At 38.7% G+C, this 18,329-nt stretch overlaps 1 protein-coding gene across 1 annotated transcript in view; it reads left to right on the top strand.

The window, feature by feature from the left end:
• nup107 (nucleoporin 107) overlaps positions 1-18,329 on the top strand; it is a 57,947-nt gene that overhangs the window by 29,918 nt on the left and 9,700 nt on the right. Inside the window, exons 10-23 of the mRNA XM_073059550.1 lie at positions 755-843; positions 1,853-1,928; positions 3,388-3,501; positions 3,600-3,690; positions 3,772-3,848; positions 4,291-4,350; positions 4,464-4,606; positions 4,721-4,769; positions 9,016-9,085; positions 9,190-9,308; positions 10,221-10,259; positions 10,548-10,698; positions 17,596-17,708; positions 18,130-18,232. Coding sequence (XP_072915651.1) covers positions 755-843; positions 1,853-1,928; positions 3,388-3,501; positions 3,600-3,690; positions 3,772-3,848; positions 4,291-4,350; positions 4,464-4,606; positions 4,721-4,769; positions 9,016-9,085; positions 9,190-9,308; positions 10,221-10,259; positions 10,548-10,698; positions 17,596-17,708; positions 18,130-18,232 — 1,294 coding nt within the window. The remainder of the gene's footprint in view (positions 1-754; positions 844-1,852; positions 1,929-3,387; positions 3,502-3,599; positions 3,691-3,771; positions 3,849-4,290; positions 4,351-4,463; positions 4,607-4,720; positions 4,770-9,015; positions 9,086-9,189; positions 9,309-10,220; positions 10,260-10,547; positions 10,699-17,595; positions 17,709-18,129; positions 18,233-18,329) is intronic.

Genomic DNA, 18,329 nt, shown 5'->3' with positions numbered 1-18,329 from the left:
TTGTTACAACTTAATGGAAAAAATATAAAACTGTTTTAACAAGAATAGTTCGTCAGTTGTTTGCATTGACTTGTAGCAAGTATTTAAGCTACTAATTAAGAGTTGCCTGCTTAAAATCTTATTCCCTTTAACTGTATGTGCTGAAAATCAAAATTTCTCCTTATTTTAATGAACCATGCATGAATTTGATACACCATTAAATTGTTTAGCACTTGTCAATTATTTGAATAAGTAAAATAAAATCCAAGTCCAAACTTAACAGCATAATTTAATTTTAATTATCTTGAATATTTTTAGTTTAAATAAACAAGTAAGACAGTACCATTGTTTCCATTCTCTAGAGTGAGTTACATTGCTAATGGTATCAGCACATGGCCTATGATTATGCTGCTCCAAGTTTATCACAATTCATTACTCAGTGGCATGTTGTAATCAATTGCCAGTGCATTTGAGGTTTCTGTTTGCAAGTAGGTGATTGTGAAGTGTAGGAATCTAACTTCTAGTGTTTGTATAGCTGTCGTATTGCACAGAAAGAAAGACTATGTAAGGAAGTAAATGTTCAGCGTGCATTCAGTATCAGCTTGCATATTACAGTTATCTCAGTTTTCAGTTATTATGGTTAATTATTATGCTTTTTTAAAAGTTTGAGCTCTAGCTCCTGATTGGTTTCATTTCCTTACTGGATGTTTGTATAAATATGAAGAATTTAAGGATACAATTGATCTCTGTTAATAATGTCTTTTTAATTTCATAGATCGTTGTAGACTGGTTGGAAAGTGTTGCTCAAGATGAGGCTGGAAATTTTGCAGAGAACATTGAATTTTATGCAAAATCTGTATACTGGTAAGCACCACTGTTTCCTGTGAGGTGTGTGGGTGAATCAAGTTGACTGATTAGTCAAGATCTTTGTGCCATCACTGATCATTAGTTGAATTTTTGTAGCTATTTACTTCCATTAATTCTATGACTTGATTTTAAAATTTTTAAAGAAGTTTTATGTCATTCACCTGTGGGGAGAGTCATGGGATAGAAATGGGTCATTTAAAGGAAAAGGTCAATACCAGTGCTTTTGCACCAGTTTAGGAATGTGCTCAGGAACTTAAGTTAACTGGCATTTGCACAGATCCTTCACGTGGGTGCTTGTTTGTAACCTTACTTTTTTTTAAGATGTTGCTAAGTCATTGCCTGTGCCTTTCCTTCTCAACTCCCCAAACCCCTGCAATACAAGCCAAAATGAATAGCATGGAGTGGAATATTTATAGTTCGTTAACCTCATCCATAAGCCGGCCAGTGGTATGATGGCATCTGCACTCGACTTGGAGTCGAGTGTCCCCAGGTTTCAATCCAGCTGGCACCTTGTACACTTTCTATCCGTGCTGGGTTGAGCATTGAGCTAGCAACTCTGCTTTGTAACACACACACACATCCACCCACCCACCCCAGCAAAGTTGTTGCCCAATACACCACAAGGCGTGGAACAGCTATCCTAAATAAACAAATAGCAACTGATGTGCCAGCATTGTATTAGCTTCAGTTTTGCACAATTTCTGATGTATTTTGTTTTCAGGATATGCCATTTATTGTTCAAGATAAAGTCAAGCACCTATTGTTTGAGCTAATAAAATAGTAGACCAAGCATTCAACTGAAGACTAATGCTGGGGAGGATTGTTGGTGGCAGGTGATGTCAATCATCTTGGAGCTCATTAAACCATGTTACTTGCTGGGAAATAGTATGTTGGGAATAGGAAGTAATGCAGATATAAATAGACATGAAGTTATTAAATGTCAAGTAATCTGCTAAGAAACATTACATGTTAATTCTATTTTGTGAACATTATTTTCATCTTGTAGGGAAAATACACTGCATGTGTTGAAACAACAAAGATCTGGGATCTCTGGATTTTCAAGGCCACTTGTGACTGAGCTGGTAATATTTTGTTATGGTTTTCCTCATTTGATTCATGGGGATCTAAGTATTTCCCTGTTTTAAGTGGAAGTGCTGCAGACTGCCATGCATGAATGCATGCAGAAGTTCTGAACTTTATGAAATATTGAAACTAGACCTTGTGAATTTTACCAGCATTTCCAGTTGCATGAGCACAACTGTACTGAATACTGAATCCATAATCCTAGGCCTATGGATAATGAAGCAAACTTCCATTTAAATTATTTTCAGCTTAACATTTTTAATGATTTTGTGTATATTTTAGACAATTTCATTTCTCTAATAATGACTACAATTTATTTGTAATAAATATTCAATAGCACAATGAGAGAGATGTTTAAAAACTCAGCTTTTGCAGCTGCAGATTTGTCTGTAGAGCTTTTGCCAGCTCTGTGACTTATTGGAGTTCCAAACCAACAGGTTGGAGCTCCAGCTGCCAATCAAAACACAGACCTAGAATAGCAAGGTAGGCTTTCTCTGTTTGGAACAGGTAGTACAAGCCTCCACCTACAAGACTTGGCCTGTTTAGTTACTTGGAATAGCTTAACAATCCTTTTTTTTCCCTATCCAGTTAAACAGAAATTTATTTGCTGAATTGAGCAATATGTTAAAGTATACCATCTCTTTTTCAACTAAGTAAAGCTAAAATTGCTTTTTATATTCAGCAAGTCAGCAGAGGGATAAAAAATAAATTTCCAGGTTTGATGACTTTTCAACACAACATTTTAGCACACCAGTGTGAAACATCGACTGTTTCTCTTTTCACCTGCTGACCTGCTGTGTATTTCACACTCGGGGTGGAGAAGCAACAAATTATATTCCATCTGGGTATCCTCCAATCTAATGGCATGAACATTGATTGTTCTAACTTGCAGACATTTCTGCTATATCCCCCTTCTCTCTTTTCCCTTTCCCCCTTGCTTGTTCCCCTCTCACCAATACTTCTCATCCACTCAGTACCTCCATCTAGTGCCTTTACTCCTCTTTCTTCCATGTACTCTCCTATCAGATTCCTTCTTCAACCCTTTACCTCTTCCACTATCCCCTCACAGCTTACTTCATCCCCTCTTCCCCCACCCCACACACATCAGTTTCAGCTATCATATGCCAGCTTGTACTCATTCCCCACCCCTCCCCCCACGTCTTTATCCTGGCTTCTTCACCCTTCCTTTCCAGCACTGATGAAAAATGTTGGCCCAAACCTTTGACTGTTTATTCCCCTTCGTAGATGCTTCTTGACTGGCTGCGTTCCTTTGCAACTTTGTGTTGCTCAAGATTTCCAGCATCTGCAGAATCTCCTGTGCTTGGAAATTTCAAATTAGTTTATATTTCTAGCACCAATAATACTTTGTTCTTTTTTAAATTAAGCTGACCAGGTTTGGAACTTGATGACAATGCAAAATCAAAATTCTGATCAAATGTTTTAATTTTTTTCTCCAAGGATCCAGATGCTCCTATAAGACAGAAAATGCCTCTTGCTGATTTGGATCGGGAGGATGATGCCAGATTCATGAAATATCTTTTTGCTCTTATACGAGCTGGTATGACTGATAAGGTAGAAATGTTTTTTTTATCTTAGTTAGGCATTAATAATATAAACAGTCTTAATTTGGTTATCAGAAAAAAACACAATTTATAATTTAACACCATCAGGCTCAGCGACTCTGTGAACGTTGTGGTCAGGCTTGGAGAGCAGCAACACTAGAAGGCTGGAAACTGTACCATGATCCAAACCTTAATGGTGGTGAGGATTATTCTATAATTGTTAAATTTCTGTTAGCTGATCCCATGGCCTTGTTTAAATTGCTGTTTGCTCTGATTTCAGGAGCAAAGCTTGAAACTGTAGAAGGAAATCCATACAGAAGTATTTGGAAGGCTTGTTGTTGGAGGATGGCAGAAGATGTAAGCTACATAAGCATAATTTAAAACATTATCAACTTATTGAATATGTGGATAATCTTGATTCCAAGGTATTTTAGAAATATTTAAGAAATTAAAGTATAATGGGCTTTATTTATAATTTAGAATGTTGGAATTATGAGGAAATATTCTCCATGTGCCATTTTAGAAAATGGATTTTTATACGGGTCTTTATATTGAAGCCATTACATTAAGTCAACTTTTGTATAAAGGAAAGAACATTTAAAGAAGTCAGGACTGATGCAGAGTCTCAACTAGAAGAGCAAACTAAATATTGTGCCATCACAGGTACTGCTTGACCAGCAGTGTTATTCCGGAGTTTTGTTTTATATGTTTCAGATTCCAGCATCTGCAATCTAACTTATCTTCAGAACTTTGCAAGTGTTTATAGTGTCCAATAACCATGAACTATTTGGATTTCTAGGAACACTTTAACCGATATGAACGAGCAATCTATGCTGCTCTAAGTGGAAACCTCAAACAGGTAAGAAATCCAAGACTGACTGTCAGGTATTTTAAAAAATTCATACTAAAAACACAAACGCTGAAGTGCTTTTGCTCCTACAGTATTACATTAAATTTTGTCATATATTGCAGCTCCTTTCAGTTTGTGATACTTGGGAAGATTGTGTTTGGGCATACTTCAGAGTTATGGTAGACAGCCTTGTGGAACAAGAAATCCGTTCACTGAGTACTATGAGTGAATTGGAAGAATTACCTAAAGAGTACATGGAAGCAAAGTAAGTATGAACTTCAAAGCTATTACTAAACTTATAAAGTAGAACAACTGTATTTCAACATTCATGCAGTTTTCTTGAACAAGTCAATACATACCAGTTCTTGTGTGTTTTCAGTTGGACACCAGAGGCAATATTTGAAGAACTGCAAGCAATAGACAAAAGGGTAAGAGAAAACAGAAAATAGCATGTATTTTTCCTGTTATACTATATATTTCTTTTAATTTGTTGATTTTTGTGCAGTTGAATAAGAAATTGTTTCCATGGTTTCTTTAATTTAAAACGAGATCCCAAAACACCAAATGATTGGAGCAAAAATAACATTGGCCTTGGAAAGGAATGAATTTAGTTGCAACATAGCTATCAAGAGATCTGATGAGGTAGGACTCTGAGCAGAAGGAATGGTTCCTTGATATTTGTTAAATTGAGAAGGTTTACAAAAATTGGGGTTGTATTACCTAGAATTTTCAAGATATTAAAGGGAACAAATGGAATATATAGTAACTATTTCTGGTGGCGTAGTGGCATCAGCGCCAGACTTCGAAGCGAAGGCTCCCGAGTTTGAATCAACTGGCTCCCTTGCCCGCTTTCCATCTGTGATGGGTTGAGCGTCAAGCTAGCAAACTCAGCCTCATAAAAACAAGAAAGTCTACTAAAAACTAAAACGCTGTCATGATGGAGTCCCGATGACTCTAATCGGAGTTAAGGACTTTCTTCTTCTTCTTCTTCACTTCTGATTTTGAAGTTAGGTCTGTGAAGTACCATCCAAAATATTAGAGGCATGTCTTTCAGAAATTAAGTTTGGAACATTTCTTTGCACAAAGGGAAATGGAAGTTTTGGACTCTTCTTGGAAAAATCAGTGATGATAGATCAGTTGTTAATTTTAATACTGACGTAGAGTTTTGTTAATCAAAGTTATTGTGTGCTGGGTGGAGGGTGGAGATACATTTATACCAAAGGAGGTGTAAGGGTCTCCTTCCCTCCACTAGCCTTCAGGTCATCCTTGGGCAAGGTGTAGCAACTGCTTAGCGTCCCCGCCCCCCCACCTGATCAAGGTTACGTGAAGCCATGGGAGCAGATGGTGCATATCACAAGTCCTGGTTATGCGACAACTGACACCAAGCAGACAATCTCTGAAGAGTATTGATAATGGCTAAGGTCGCCAGTCTTGTAAAGACACTGCTTAGAAGAAAGCAATGGCAAGCCAGTTCTGTAGAAAAAATTGCCAAGAACAATCATGGTTGTGTAAAGACCGTGACCATTACGTCATACAGTATGTCATAGCACATAATGATGATTGTATGATATTAATTTGGGAAGCAGATAAGGCATAGTTTCTTTAAATGCTAGAACAAGCTCAAGGGGCTGAATAGCCCAATGCTGTTCCAATTTTCCAGGGATTGTGCCACTAGGGGATTATCAAAATATCTGAATTGCAAATTGTGTAATCCAGAGAACATGTGCAACTAGACCTTCCAAAAATAGGATGGAACATGTTTAAAAGAGAAGCACAAAGTTTGAGTTCATGAAGCAAGTTTGATTTGATCTGTTGGGACTGTATTGTGCATCGAGTAATGAATTTGAGATTGGTGCTATTGTAGTTCTATCATAACAGGAATAAGTAACTACAGGAATTGGAACATTGGTCATCCATGTGTCCTCGTAATGGAATATAGATAAAACTTCACAGAAATTGAAGAAAATAGTTTATATGGGGGTTAATTTCTTTTAGGGAGGCTTGAAGAAGGCAAAACAGGCCTGTAAACCAGGAATCTGTCAGATCTTAAGAGTCATTGTAATGTTTTTTAAGTCCAGTTTTGTAACTTTCATTCAGTCAGGCACCAACTCCAAGGCCCCTGGGTATATACGTCTGACAAAGATGTAGTTTTGTTTGGGTGTAGTTTATTAATGCCACCTCAACCAGAGGAATGGAGTTCAGTGAAGAGGAAACACTTAAAAGAATTGGAGTAAATTTTAAAAGTAAAAATAAAGGTATTTGCAATATGTTAAGCATGGAGCATAATGAATGGAACCTTGATGGCTCAGAATACAATGCAGTCCCAACAGGCACTGCTACAGCTGGTATATTCTTGTTAAATCAACAAAGGAAACAGGTCAGTATATACATTTCAGAATGTTAGCTCTTCGGTTAAAAAGCTTAAAACCATAGAACACTACAGCACAGAAAACAGGCCATTTGGCCCTTCTTGTCTGTGCTGAAACTTTATTCCGCCAATCCCATTGACCTGCACCCAGTCCATAACCCTCCAGACCTCTCCCATCCATGTATCTATCCAATTTATTCTTAAAACTTAAGAGTGAGCCCGCATTTACCATGTCAGATGGCAGCTCGTTCCACACTCCCACCACTCTCTGAGTGAATCTTTCCCCTTTCACCCTAAAACCATGTCCTCTCGTATTTATCTCTCCTAATCTAAGTGGAAAGAGCCTACTCGCATTTACTCTGTCTATACCCCTCATAATTTTCTATCAAATCTCCCTCATTCTTCTACGCTCCCAAGGAATAAAGTCCTAGCCTGTTCAATCCTTCCCTGTAACTCAACTCCTGAAGACCCAGCAACATCCTAGTAAATCTTCTCTGCACTCTTTCAATCTTACTGGTATCCTTCCTATAGTTAGGTGACCAGAACTGCACACAGTATTCCAAATTTGGCCTCACCCAATGTCTTATACAACCTCACCGTAACATCCCAACTTCTATACTCAATACTTCGGATTTATGAATTTATGAATGCCAGGATGCCAAAGCCTTCTTTAAAACCCTGTCTACCTGTGACGCCACTTTCAGGGAATTATGTATGTGAACTCCCAGATCCCTTTGTTCCTCCGCACTCCTCAGTGCCCTACCATTTACTGTGTATGTCCTACCATGATTTGTCCTTCCAAATTGCAATACCTCACACTTGTCTGCATTAAATTCCATCTGCCATTTTCTGGCCCATTTTTCCAGTTGGTCCAGATCCCTCTGCAAGCTTTGAAAGCCTTCCTCGCTGTCCACAACACCTCTAATCTTAGTGTCATCAGCAAAATTGCTGATCCAATTTACCACATTATCATCTAGAACATTGATATGGACAACAAACAACAATGATCCCAGCACAGATCCCTGAGGCACACCACTAGTCACAAGCCTCCAGTCTGAGAAGCAATCATCCACTACCACTGTCTGTCTTCTCCCACACAGCCAATTTTGAATCCAGTTTACAACCTCTCCATGGATACCTAGTATCTGAACCTTCTTAACTAACCTCCCATGTGGGACCTTGTCAAAGGCCTTACTAAAGTCATTGTAGACAACATCCACAGCCTTTCTTTCATCTACTTTCTTGGTAATCTCCTCGAAAATCTCTACAAGATTTGTTAAACACGATCTACCGTGCACAAAAGCCATGCTGACTATCCTTAATCAGTCCTTGACTGTCCAAATACCTGTATATCTGATCTCTCAGAACACCTTCCAATAATCTACCAAAATTTTCCAAAAATTGGAGCCTTAGGAGATGATGCAAAAAAACTGTTTAAGATCTCCCCCATCTCCTGAGACTCCACACATGGATGACCACTCTGATCTTCTAGGGGACGAATTTTGTCCCTTACTATCCTTTTACTCATACTTGTAGAAACCCTTCAGGTTTACCTTCACATTATCTGCCAAGGCAACCTCATGTCTTTTTGCATTCCTGATTTTCTTCTTTAGTATTTTCTTACATTTTCTATACTCTTCAAGTACCTTATTTGTTCCTAGTTGCCTATACCTGCTATACACTTCTCTGTTTTTCTTAACCAGATTGCCATTATCCCTTGAAAACCAAGGTTCCCTATGCCTGTTAACTTTGCCTTTAATCCTGGCAGGATTATCCATAATTAACTTGAAACTAATGACGTTATGGTCACTGGACTCAAAATGTTCGCCTACACATACTTCTGTCACCTGACCTGTCTGGTTCCCTAATAGGAGATCAAGTATTGCATCCTCTCTCGTTCATACCTCTATATATTGACTTAGAAAACTTTCCTGAACACATTTAACAAACTCAGGTGAAAACCTCAGGTGAAATTGAAGTAGTTGCTAATATTGCAGTCTGTAATCCTAGATACAGAACAGTGGACCATTTGGCCATTTGTAGCCTATATTGGTACATTGCAAATTAATTTCCAAGATTCAGGAGAACACATTTAAAATAAAAATTGATTTTTTGATTCTTCAGTTCTCTAAATAGTTTAAGGGTTTCTAAAGTTCACAAATGTAAGTGCCTGATCTCAAGGTATGCAGACATTATTTCTTTTATTAAAGAGTTGCATTGTCTTTAATGTGTATTAAATATTGGTATGAAATGCTTTGGTCTGTTTTACATTTTTTTACATTTTGAACTAATTTCTTTATTTGTAGCAAGTCTTGGAGGAGAATAAAGCTCATTATCATGTCATTCAGAAATACATCATCTTGGGAGATATCGATGGTGAGTTTTTAGATGTAAATTCAGTAGAAATAAAGTATCTGCAGATAAATTTTGACATATCTCCTAACAGTTGTTAAAACTCACCTTTTGTTTGATAATGATAGGTCTGTTGGATGAATTTCAGGATTGGCTTACAAAGTGTGGATTAGTTCTTCCTCCTCACCTCCTTCGATTCATGACGCATCTTGTGTTGTTCTTCTGGAATTTGGGCATGCCAACAAAGGTAAATTGGATCTTCATGATACTGTGGGGGAAAATTTCTTCCCACAGTGCAACACTGACATTCATAAATTGAAATTTTTTAACTGTAAATTGTAAACCAGATGAAATTGGAATTAATCTATGATAGTTTCAACTTGATGGTTCATTATTAAACTAAGTGAATATTGTTTTCTTTTGCAAACAAGACAAATGTATTTTTTATGAGTTATCAGCTTTTTGAAATATTCATATCTGTTACTTGAGATTGGAAAGAACTAAAAGCAACCATTGAATCATGAATCAGTCTTTGTCATTTCTCCCTCTGGACTGACATACTTACTGCCCATTACACCACTGGCTTTTAGGGCAGCAGTGTTTAGGGCTTCCTTCATCATATCAGTAGCTCGGTTTACACCACTATCAGACATGCAAGTTCTGAGTGGAGACTCGGGGATATCATCACACTCAGATGTAGAAGGATTCTTCATTGCTGTTTCCATAAGGATTTTGTGTTACTAGTCTGGGTTTTTAGCCCAGAGCTGAACCCCCAAACCTGGAGGACTAGTAGATCACTCTTAGTCTGGCCTCATTTCTTTGACCTGTTTGGCATGGGTGAACCTAGCAAGAGCTAAAGCACGAAGTCCTGACTCCAGCTAATATAGCTCTCTGGGTCATTGAGACACATAAGGCTCTAAACCATGACAAAGTCATGGTCCTCTTGGAGGCTCTCTCTGGAGTTAGTTTAGAAATGCAAAGGTTTATTTTATCCTGTAATATATATGGCCCAGTGTTGGAAGAGATCTCTTTTCCTCCATTTATTTCTTTCCTTTGATAGCTGTCCAAATTTTTATACAACTGATGAAATTAAATTAATAGACAATTAAGTTAAAATCTTATACAGATGCTTTTAGATAAATTATCTTATTATTTTCAGGAGGAGATTTGTATGGACATTATAAAAAGTTATATCGAGGTGAGATAATTAATTTCTTTCCAATTACCCCTTTGAACATGCTGTACAGAAATATATAATTATTCATGTGTTTATTACATGTAATGTATCAAATTTGAGCTTGAATGTCAGTGTAATTTATGGGGTTTGCTGTTTATGCCTTTTGTCTCTAAATAAGGTAACTATACGTTCAACGTTTTAAACTAAAACTAAATAAGTTTTGTAAGTCAAACACAAAAACTGTCTACTAGATAATAGCAAAATTATATTGTTTATCTTGAAAACTCACTTCTGAATAATCTTTTGCAGTTTCTAATCAAAATGAAGCACACAGATTTGATAGCATTTTATGTAAGACACTTGCCACATCAGATGGGTATTGCTCAATATTCAACATTCTTGGAGACTGTTACAGAGACTGAACAAAGGAAACGTTGTCTAGATCTTGCAAGAGAGGCTGGTAAGGAGAAGTTTCTCATTTCTATTAAGTCTTTTTTTTTTGCAATATTAAGTTTTTAATTAATCCACAATAACATTTGCTCTGATCAGTCTTCTATTAAACTGATAACTTGAAGCTCAAAGTACATTTATTATCAAAATATGTATACTATATACAACCTTGAGATTTATCTCTTAAAGGCAACCACAAAACAAAGAAACTCAGTAGAACCCATTAAAAAAAAATAAGGCCACATGTTCTGCCCAATGTGCAGAACAAAAAAAAACAAATTGTGCAATAAAAGTAAGGAAATAACATTCAGAACTGAAGTTCATGTAAGTGAATAAACTGTCACCGTTGTCAGCAATCTCTTTTAAATAGCTGTGTTTTCAGTCTGGTTGCTCAAATATTCTCAAATGACTTTGATAAAAGCTCTGAAGAAACCTGTGTGTAAGAACTTTCATTGAATCAGAAGGATGTTGCCCTGTCCCCGAAGACAACAGTATGTATTTTAGATGCAGAACATATTTGTATACAGATTTCCCCCACTATCTGAAAGTAGAGCGTTCCTATGAAACCTTTCATAAGCTGTAATGGCATAAAGCGAAGAAGCAATTACCATTAATTTATATGGGAAAAATTTTTGAGCGTTCCCAGACCCAAAAAATAACCCTACCAAATCATACCAAATAACGTATAAAACCTAAAATAACACTAACGTATAGTAAAAGCAGGAATAATATGATAATTACACAGCCTATATAAAGTAGAAATAATGTATGTACAGTGTAGCTTCACGTACCGGAATTGGGAAGGCAGCGAGCACAGTGATGATGGTGTGTTGGGCTGAGTCGTCGGAGGTTGGGGTGGTGGGAGGTACAGGAGACTGGGGTGTCATCTCATTGTCGTCTGAATCCATCAGGGCAGGCAGGTCACTAACGTCTACACCTTTTTCTATGTCTGCCTGCCTCAATGTCGAAGGTCCAGGTTCATTGTCTGATGTGGAAGGCTTGAAATACGACAGTATGCTTGACTGCTTAGCCTCACGCATTTTTCTATCACACAGTTCTTTGTAAGCACTCAAAACATCCTGCAAACTTGCCCTAAACTTACGTGCCCTTTCAAAATTAAAGTCATACTTTTCTGCAATCATGTCAATCTTAGCGAAAATCTCACGCAAGTGCTTCACATTCAGTTCCTGGATTACTTCACTTTTGTGTTGTTCGCTATTGCATTTGTTTTTGATCCGTATCTTTTCCTCTTGTAATTGCGTTAGCTCTTCATCTGTCAGTTCTTGGTCATGGGATGCCAAAACCTCTTCAACATCATCTTCGTCGGCTTCCACAAACCAGCCTCCTTAGCCAAAGTCACTATTGCCGTATTTATTGTTGTTGGTTCGAAGCCTTTAAAATTGTTCACTGCTTCGAGAGACCGTTTCCTCCAAACGCCATTTCTCGTCCAGTACTTTCTGTTTCAGCTTATTAAAAAGACTGACTGATTTCTCCTTAAGTATAAGATAACTTAATGGAACACCATGCTTTGTACACCCATCAGTCCACTCAAGCAGTAGGCTTTCCATTTTATCCATTACTGGATGCCAACTAAAAGAAACCACTTTGCTACAGCAGAATCAATAGTAACATCGGCAGCTTTCAAGATTCTTTCTCTCTGCGTGTAAATAGTGTGAATGGTGGACACAGGCAAGTTCAATGCATGCACAAATGTCCTTATTTTGTTTACCACGATCGAAACGCTTAATTACGTCCAGTTTTACGCTAAGCGTAACACCCTTACAAGCTCTCTTAGTCCTTTCCAATACCTTAGGATACAGCTTGCTAACGGATACACAACATAAATCTAGATAAAGCACAGATGCTCACAGACATGTGTTTAAGCTACGGCAGCTTGATGCTGAGTGTAGTTCCCGGGGGAGGAGCTTGTTGGCTCTGCTCGGGGCACGCGCTGCCTTTTTTCGTAAAAGTGAAAATCCTCTTCGGTTAGCAAAAACAGGGTACTAATGTAGGTCTTTAATAAAAGCGAAATGGCGTAAAGCGAACTTTCGTAAAGCAGGGGACACCTGTATAAAAAAAATCATGCCCCCTCTCACTTTTGTCCTCTATGCCCCCTAGTATTTGACATGTCTATCCTGGGAGAAGGTCTCTGACATGTACGCTATCCATGTCTCATAGTTTTATAAACCTCTTGACAGGTCTCCCCTCAGACTCTGCTGCTCCAGAGATGATAATCGAGGTTTATCCCACCATTGTTTGTAGTTAATACTCTCTAATCCCTGCAGCATCTTGGTGATTTTCTTTTTCACACTCTGGGAAGCCATTACATCCTTTCTGTAAAGCAGTAGCCAGAAGCGTGCACAATTCTCCAAATGTGGTACAACCAAAGACAAATAGCTCTGTAATATAACTTCATTACTCTTATACTCAGTGTTCTGACTGATAAAGGCTAGCATGGCATACACTATTATCACCCTATCAACTTGTGCTGCTACTTTCAGGCAAATATGAAATTGGACTTCAAGATTTTATTGTACATCAGTGGTTGTAAGGATCCTGCCACTTACTTTTTCCTTCTCCATTCATTTGACCCCCTGGACAACCAACGTCAGGGAGTACGTAAAAAGATCTGGCTTTCAATCAGGATGGCGACTGAGATTTTAAAGGCAGAGTTTCACAGCACTTTCTCTAAGTTGAGGAGCGACTGATCAGCAAGAGTGATTATTAGAAAGGGCCAATGAAAATAGCACAGGTGCAAGTGGAGTGGTCATTCCTTTGAGTGTGCTAGTGTTTAGCGTGGCCTTAGTCATCAAGCTTGGGTGATGTAAAGTGTCTTGTAAGTACACACTTTCTGTTCTTATTTGTTCATTCCATGTCTGTTAGGGCATAGTAGTTAAGTGAGAATAGCTTCAGGTGCAGAATTTTTACTCTGTGTGGGATGTGGGAAGTCTGGGAGACCTCCAATCTCCCAGATAAAGCTACAGCTCCCGAGTGAACATATTAAGGAACTGGAGCTGCATCTCAATGACCTTTGACTCGTATGGGAAAATGAGGAGGTCATAGACAGGATCTACAGGAAGGTAGTCACCCTAGGTTGCAGGAGACTGTCAGGAGAGGGAGAGGAAATGCACAGCCAGGGCAGAGCGCAATTGTGGCCATTCCCCTCAGTAATAAGTATACAACTTTAGATACTAATGAAGGGGGATAACCTACCAGGGTAGCCACAGTGACTAGGTCTCTGGCACTGAGTATGTGGCTTAGAAGGTGAAGAGAATTGCTGTGTTAATAGGAGATTCTGTGGCACCCAGATGCCAGGTTGCCTCCCTGGTGTCAGGGTCAGGGATGTCTCAGATCGGGTCCATGGCATTCTCAAGGGCAATGGTGAGCAGCTAATTGGCACCAGTGACATAGGTAGAGCTGAAATCTGAGAAACAGGATCTCCAGGGTAGTAATCTCTGGATTGCTGCCTGTGCTATGTGCCACTGAGGGTAAGAACAGGATGATTTGGCAGGTGAATGCTTGGCTGAGGAACCGGTGCAGGGGACAGAGGTTCAGATTTACAGATCATTGGGATCTATTCTGGGGAAAATATGACATATTCAAAAGGGACTGGTTATACCGGAATCAGAGGAGGTCCAATATCCTTTCTGGCAGATTGGCTAGAGTTGTTCGGAAGGGTTGAAACTGATTTGGTAAGAGGATGGTAACTGGAGTGATAAAGCTGAAGCTGTGGTAGCTGGTTTACAAGCAGAGGCAATGAATAGTGAGGACAGGCTGATGATAGAGCAAAATTGCAGTCGACAGGATGAGTTGCAATATAAAAGGCAGACAAAATCAAAAACGGTGAATACGGGACTGAAGGTGTTGTATCTGACTGCACACAGTATATGGAATTAGGTAGCTGAACTTCTGGCACACTTACAGATTGGCATGCATAATGTTGCAGGCATCACTGAATCATGGCTGAAAGAAGATTATAGCTAGGAGTTTAATTCAGTTCGGCACGGACTAGAAGGGCTGAGATGGCCTGTTTCCGTGCTGTAATTGTTATATGGTTAATGTCCAAGAATACACATTGTATCGAAAGGACAGGCAAGAAGGCAGAGCAGGTGGTGTTGCTCTATTGGTAAAAAATGAAATGAAATCATTAGAGAATGGTGACATGGGGTCGGAAGGTGTTGAACTATTGTGGATAGAGCTAAGCAACTGCAAGGGTAAAGAGACCCTGATGGGAGTTGTATACAGACCCCAAAAAAGAAGTATGGATGTGGTCTACAAATTACAACGTGAGGTAGAAAATGCATGCCAAAAGAGTAATCTTATAATAGTCATGGGAGATTTCAATATGCAGGTAGATTGGGAAAAGAAGGAAAGTGATGGATTCCAAGAGGGGGAATTTTCTAGAATGTTTACGAGATGGCTTTTTAGAGCAGCTCGTGGTTGAACCCTCTAGGGAATCATTTATTCTGGATTGGGTGTTGTGCAGTGAACCAGAATTGATTAGAGAGCTTAAAGTATAAGAACCCTTGAGGGCAAGTGATCATCATGTGATCGAATTCACCCGGAAATTATGAGAGGAGAAGCTAAAGTCAGATGCATCAGTGTTACAGTGAAGTCAAGAGAATTAACAGAGGTATGAGAGGGGAGTTGTCCAGGCTTGATTGTAAAAGAACACTTGCAGTGATGATGGTAGATCATCAATGGCTAGAATTTTTGGAAGCAATTTGGAAGGCCAAAAAGGAAGAAGTTTTCTAAATGCAAGATAACACAACCATTGCTGACAAGGGAATTCGAAGCCAACATAAAAGCCAAAAAGAGAGTATATAATAGAGCAAAAATTAATGGGAAGTTAGTGGATTAGGAATCTTTTTAAAAAAAATACAACAGAAGGCAACTAAAAAAGTAATTAAAATGGTAATGATGGAATACAAAAGTAAGCTAGCCAGTAATATCAAAAGGGATACCAAAAGTTTCTTCGGATATATAAAGTGTAAAAAAAAATGCCAAGATTGGATATTGGACTGCTGGAAAATTATGCTGGAGTGGTAGCAATGTGGGACAAGAAAATGGCAGATGAACTGAATCAGTATTTTGTATTACCAGTGTGGTGGAAGTTCCAGGTGTCAGGGGCATGAAGTGTGAAGTTACCATAACTACAGGGAAGGTTCTTGGGAAACTGAAAGTTCTGAAGATGGATAAGTCACCTGAAGCAGATAGTATATACCTGAGTTCCAAAAGAGGTGGCTGAAGAGATTGTGGAGGCATTAGTAGTGATCTTTAAAGAATCACTAGGTTTTTGGAATGGTTCCAGAAGACTGGAAAATTGCAAATGTCACTTCACTTTTCAAAAAGGGAGAGAGGCAGAAAGGAAACTAGGCCAGCTAGTCTGACTTCAGTGTTTGGGAAGATGATGGAGTCGATATTACGGCTGAGGTCTCGGTAATTGGAGACACATGATAAAATAGGCCATAGTCAGTGTGGGTTCCTCAAGGTAAAGTTTTGCCTGACCAATCTTGGAATTCTTTGAGGAATTGTCAAGCAGGATAAACAAAGGAGAATTGGTTGATGTTGCGTACTTGGATTTTCAAAAGGTCTGACAAGATACCACACTTGAGGCTGCTTAACAAGCTATGAGTCTATGGTATTACAGGAAAGATCCTAGCATGGATAAAGCAGTGGCTGATTGACAGGAGGCAAAGAGTGGGAATAAAAGGAGCCTTTTCTGGTTGGCTGCTAGTGATCAGTGGTGTTCCACAGGGGTCTATATTGGGACTGATTTTTTTCTTTTTACGTTATATGTCAAATATTTGGGTGATAGAATTGATGGCTTTGTTGCAAAGTTTACTGATGATATGAATATAGGTGGAGGGGCAGGCAGTTTTGAGGAAGGAAAGAGACTACAGAAGGACTTGGACAGAATAGAAGAATTAGCAAAGAAGTGGCAGATAGAATAGTGTGTCAGGAAGAGTATGGTCATGTACTTTTCTAGAAGAAATAAAAGCGTAGACTGTTTTCTAAATGGAGAGAAAATACAAAAATCTGAGGTGCAGAGGGACTTGGGTGTCCTTGAGCAAGATTCCCTAAAGGTTAATTTGCAGGTTGAACTGCTGGTAAAGAAGGCAAATGCAATGTTAGCATTCATTACAAGAGAATTAGAATATAAAAGCAAGAATGAAATGTTGAGAGGCCTCACTTGGAGTAGTGTGAGCGGCTTTGGGTCCCTTATTTTAGAAAGGATGGGTTGATTGGTGAAAAGTCTTGTTAAAGTGGATGTGGAAAGGGCTTTTCCTATGGGGGGGGGGGGGGGGGAGACTCTAAGACCAGAGGACACAGCAGAGACAAGGAGGAATTTCTTTAGCCAGAAAGAGGTGAATCTGTGGAATTCTTTAACACAGGCAGCTGTGGAGGCCAAGTCTTTTTATATATTTAAGGCAGAGGCTGATAGATTCTTGATTGGTCAGGGCATGAAGGGATACGAGGAGAAGGCCGAAGATTGTGGCTATGGGGAAAATTGGATCAGCCATGATGAAATGGCAGAGCAGTCTCGATGGGCCAAATGGCCTAATTCTGCTCCTATATACAATGCTTACATTTGTCTAGATTAAACTCCATTTGCCGTATCAGCAACGGATCTATATTCTGGTGTATCTTTTGACAACTTTCTTCACTATCCACAACTCCACCAGTTTTTGTGTCAGGCACATATGTAGTAATCGGCCTATTTACATTTTCACCCGTCACTTACGTACATCACAAAGAACAGAAGTTTCAGCACTGATATCTGCAGAACACCTCTGGTCACAGGCCTCCAGTCCAAATAACACTCCTCCATCACTACACACTGCCTTCTGTATCCAAGCCTATTGTGAATCCAAAATTGTGATGTCTTTTCAAAATTGTTGCACAGGTCTTGATGTAGCAGCTGTGACAAAGTCTGTGGTGGAAAGCATCAGGAAAAAAGATGCCAAGGACTTTACTCACCATGACCAATCACCATCTCTGGATACTGCCACCACAAAAGTGAGTGTTGTTTTCTGTCTGCTTGTGACCTTAAATGGCAATTAGTAAGCAAAGATACTTTTCATCATTCCATAATAAGGTTTTGAAATTCATTCAATGTAATTTTAGCAAAATACCTGAAATAAGAATAAACCAGTATTTTGTGCCGTGTTCACATAACTTTCAAGAGTAATTAACTAGAGGAGTTATGTCCCCCAATCTAATCTATTTTCTTAGACTCTGTTTTAATTAGATGAATATTCTAAACTATTGTGATCAGATCTCGATTTCCAAAATACTGTACTTAGGTTCAAACCTGTTGAATTAAAGCTATTACAAATGAATATTAGGAGAGAAGGTTTTAGAACAGTGAAGTCACTACACTTTAAATATTATCATCTGAGTCAGCTAATAACAATTGACTTTTACCTGACTTTTACAGGAAGATCTCTTGAAGATCAATGTTATTGAATGGTTGATGTTTGATCCTGCACAAAGGGCAGAAGCACTAATCCAAAGCAATGCAATAATGAGGAAATTCTTGGGTATGTTCCGCTTTCTACATGCAGGTTTTTAAAACACAATTAGAACACACTGCCAGTGTCTTCCACAGTGAAGACTGATGCCAAATACTTATTCAAT

The sequence above is a fragment of the Hemitrygon akajei genome, chromosome 10, assembly GCF_048418815.1.
Source record: "Hemitrygon akajei chromosome 10, sHemAka1.3, whole genome shotgun sequence".
In the NCBI taxonomy this organism is placed as follows: domain Eukaryota; kingdom Metazoa; phylum Chordata; class Chondrichthyes; order Myliobatiformes; family Dasyatidae; genus Hemitrygon; species Hemitrygon akajei.
The sequence above is the reverse complement of the archived record's forward strand: the minus strand, read 5'-3'. Positions and strand labels throughout refer to the sequence as shown.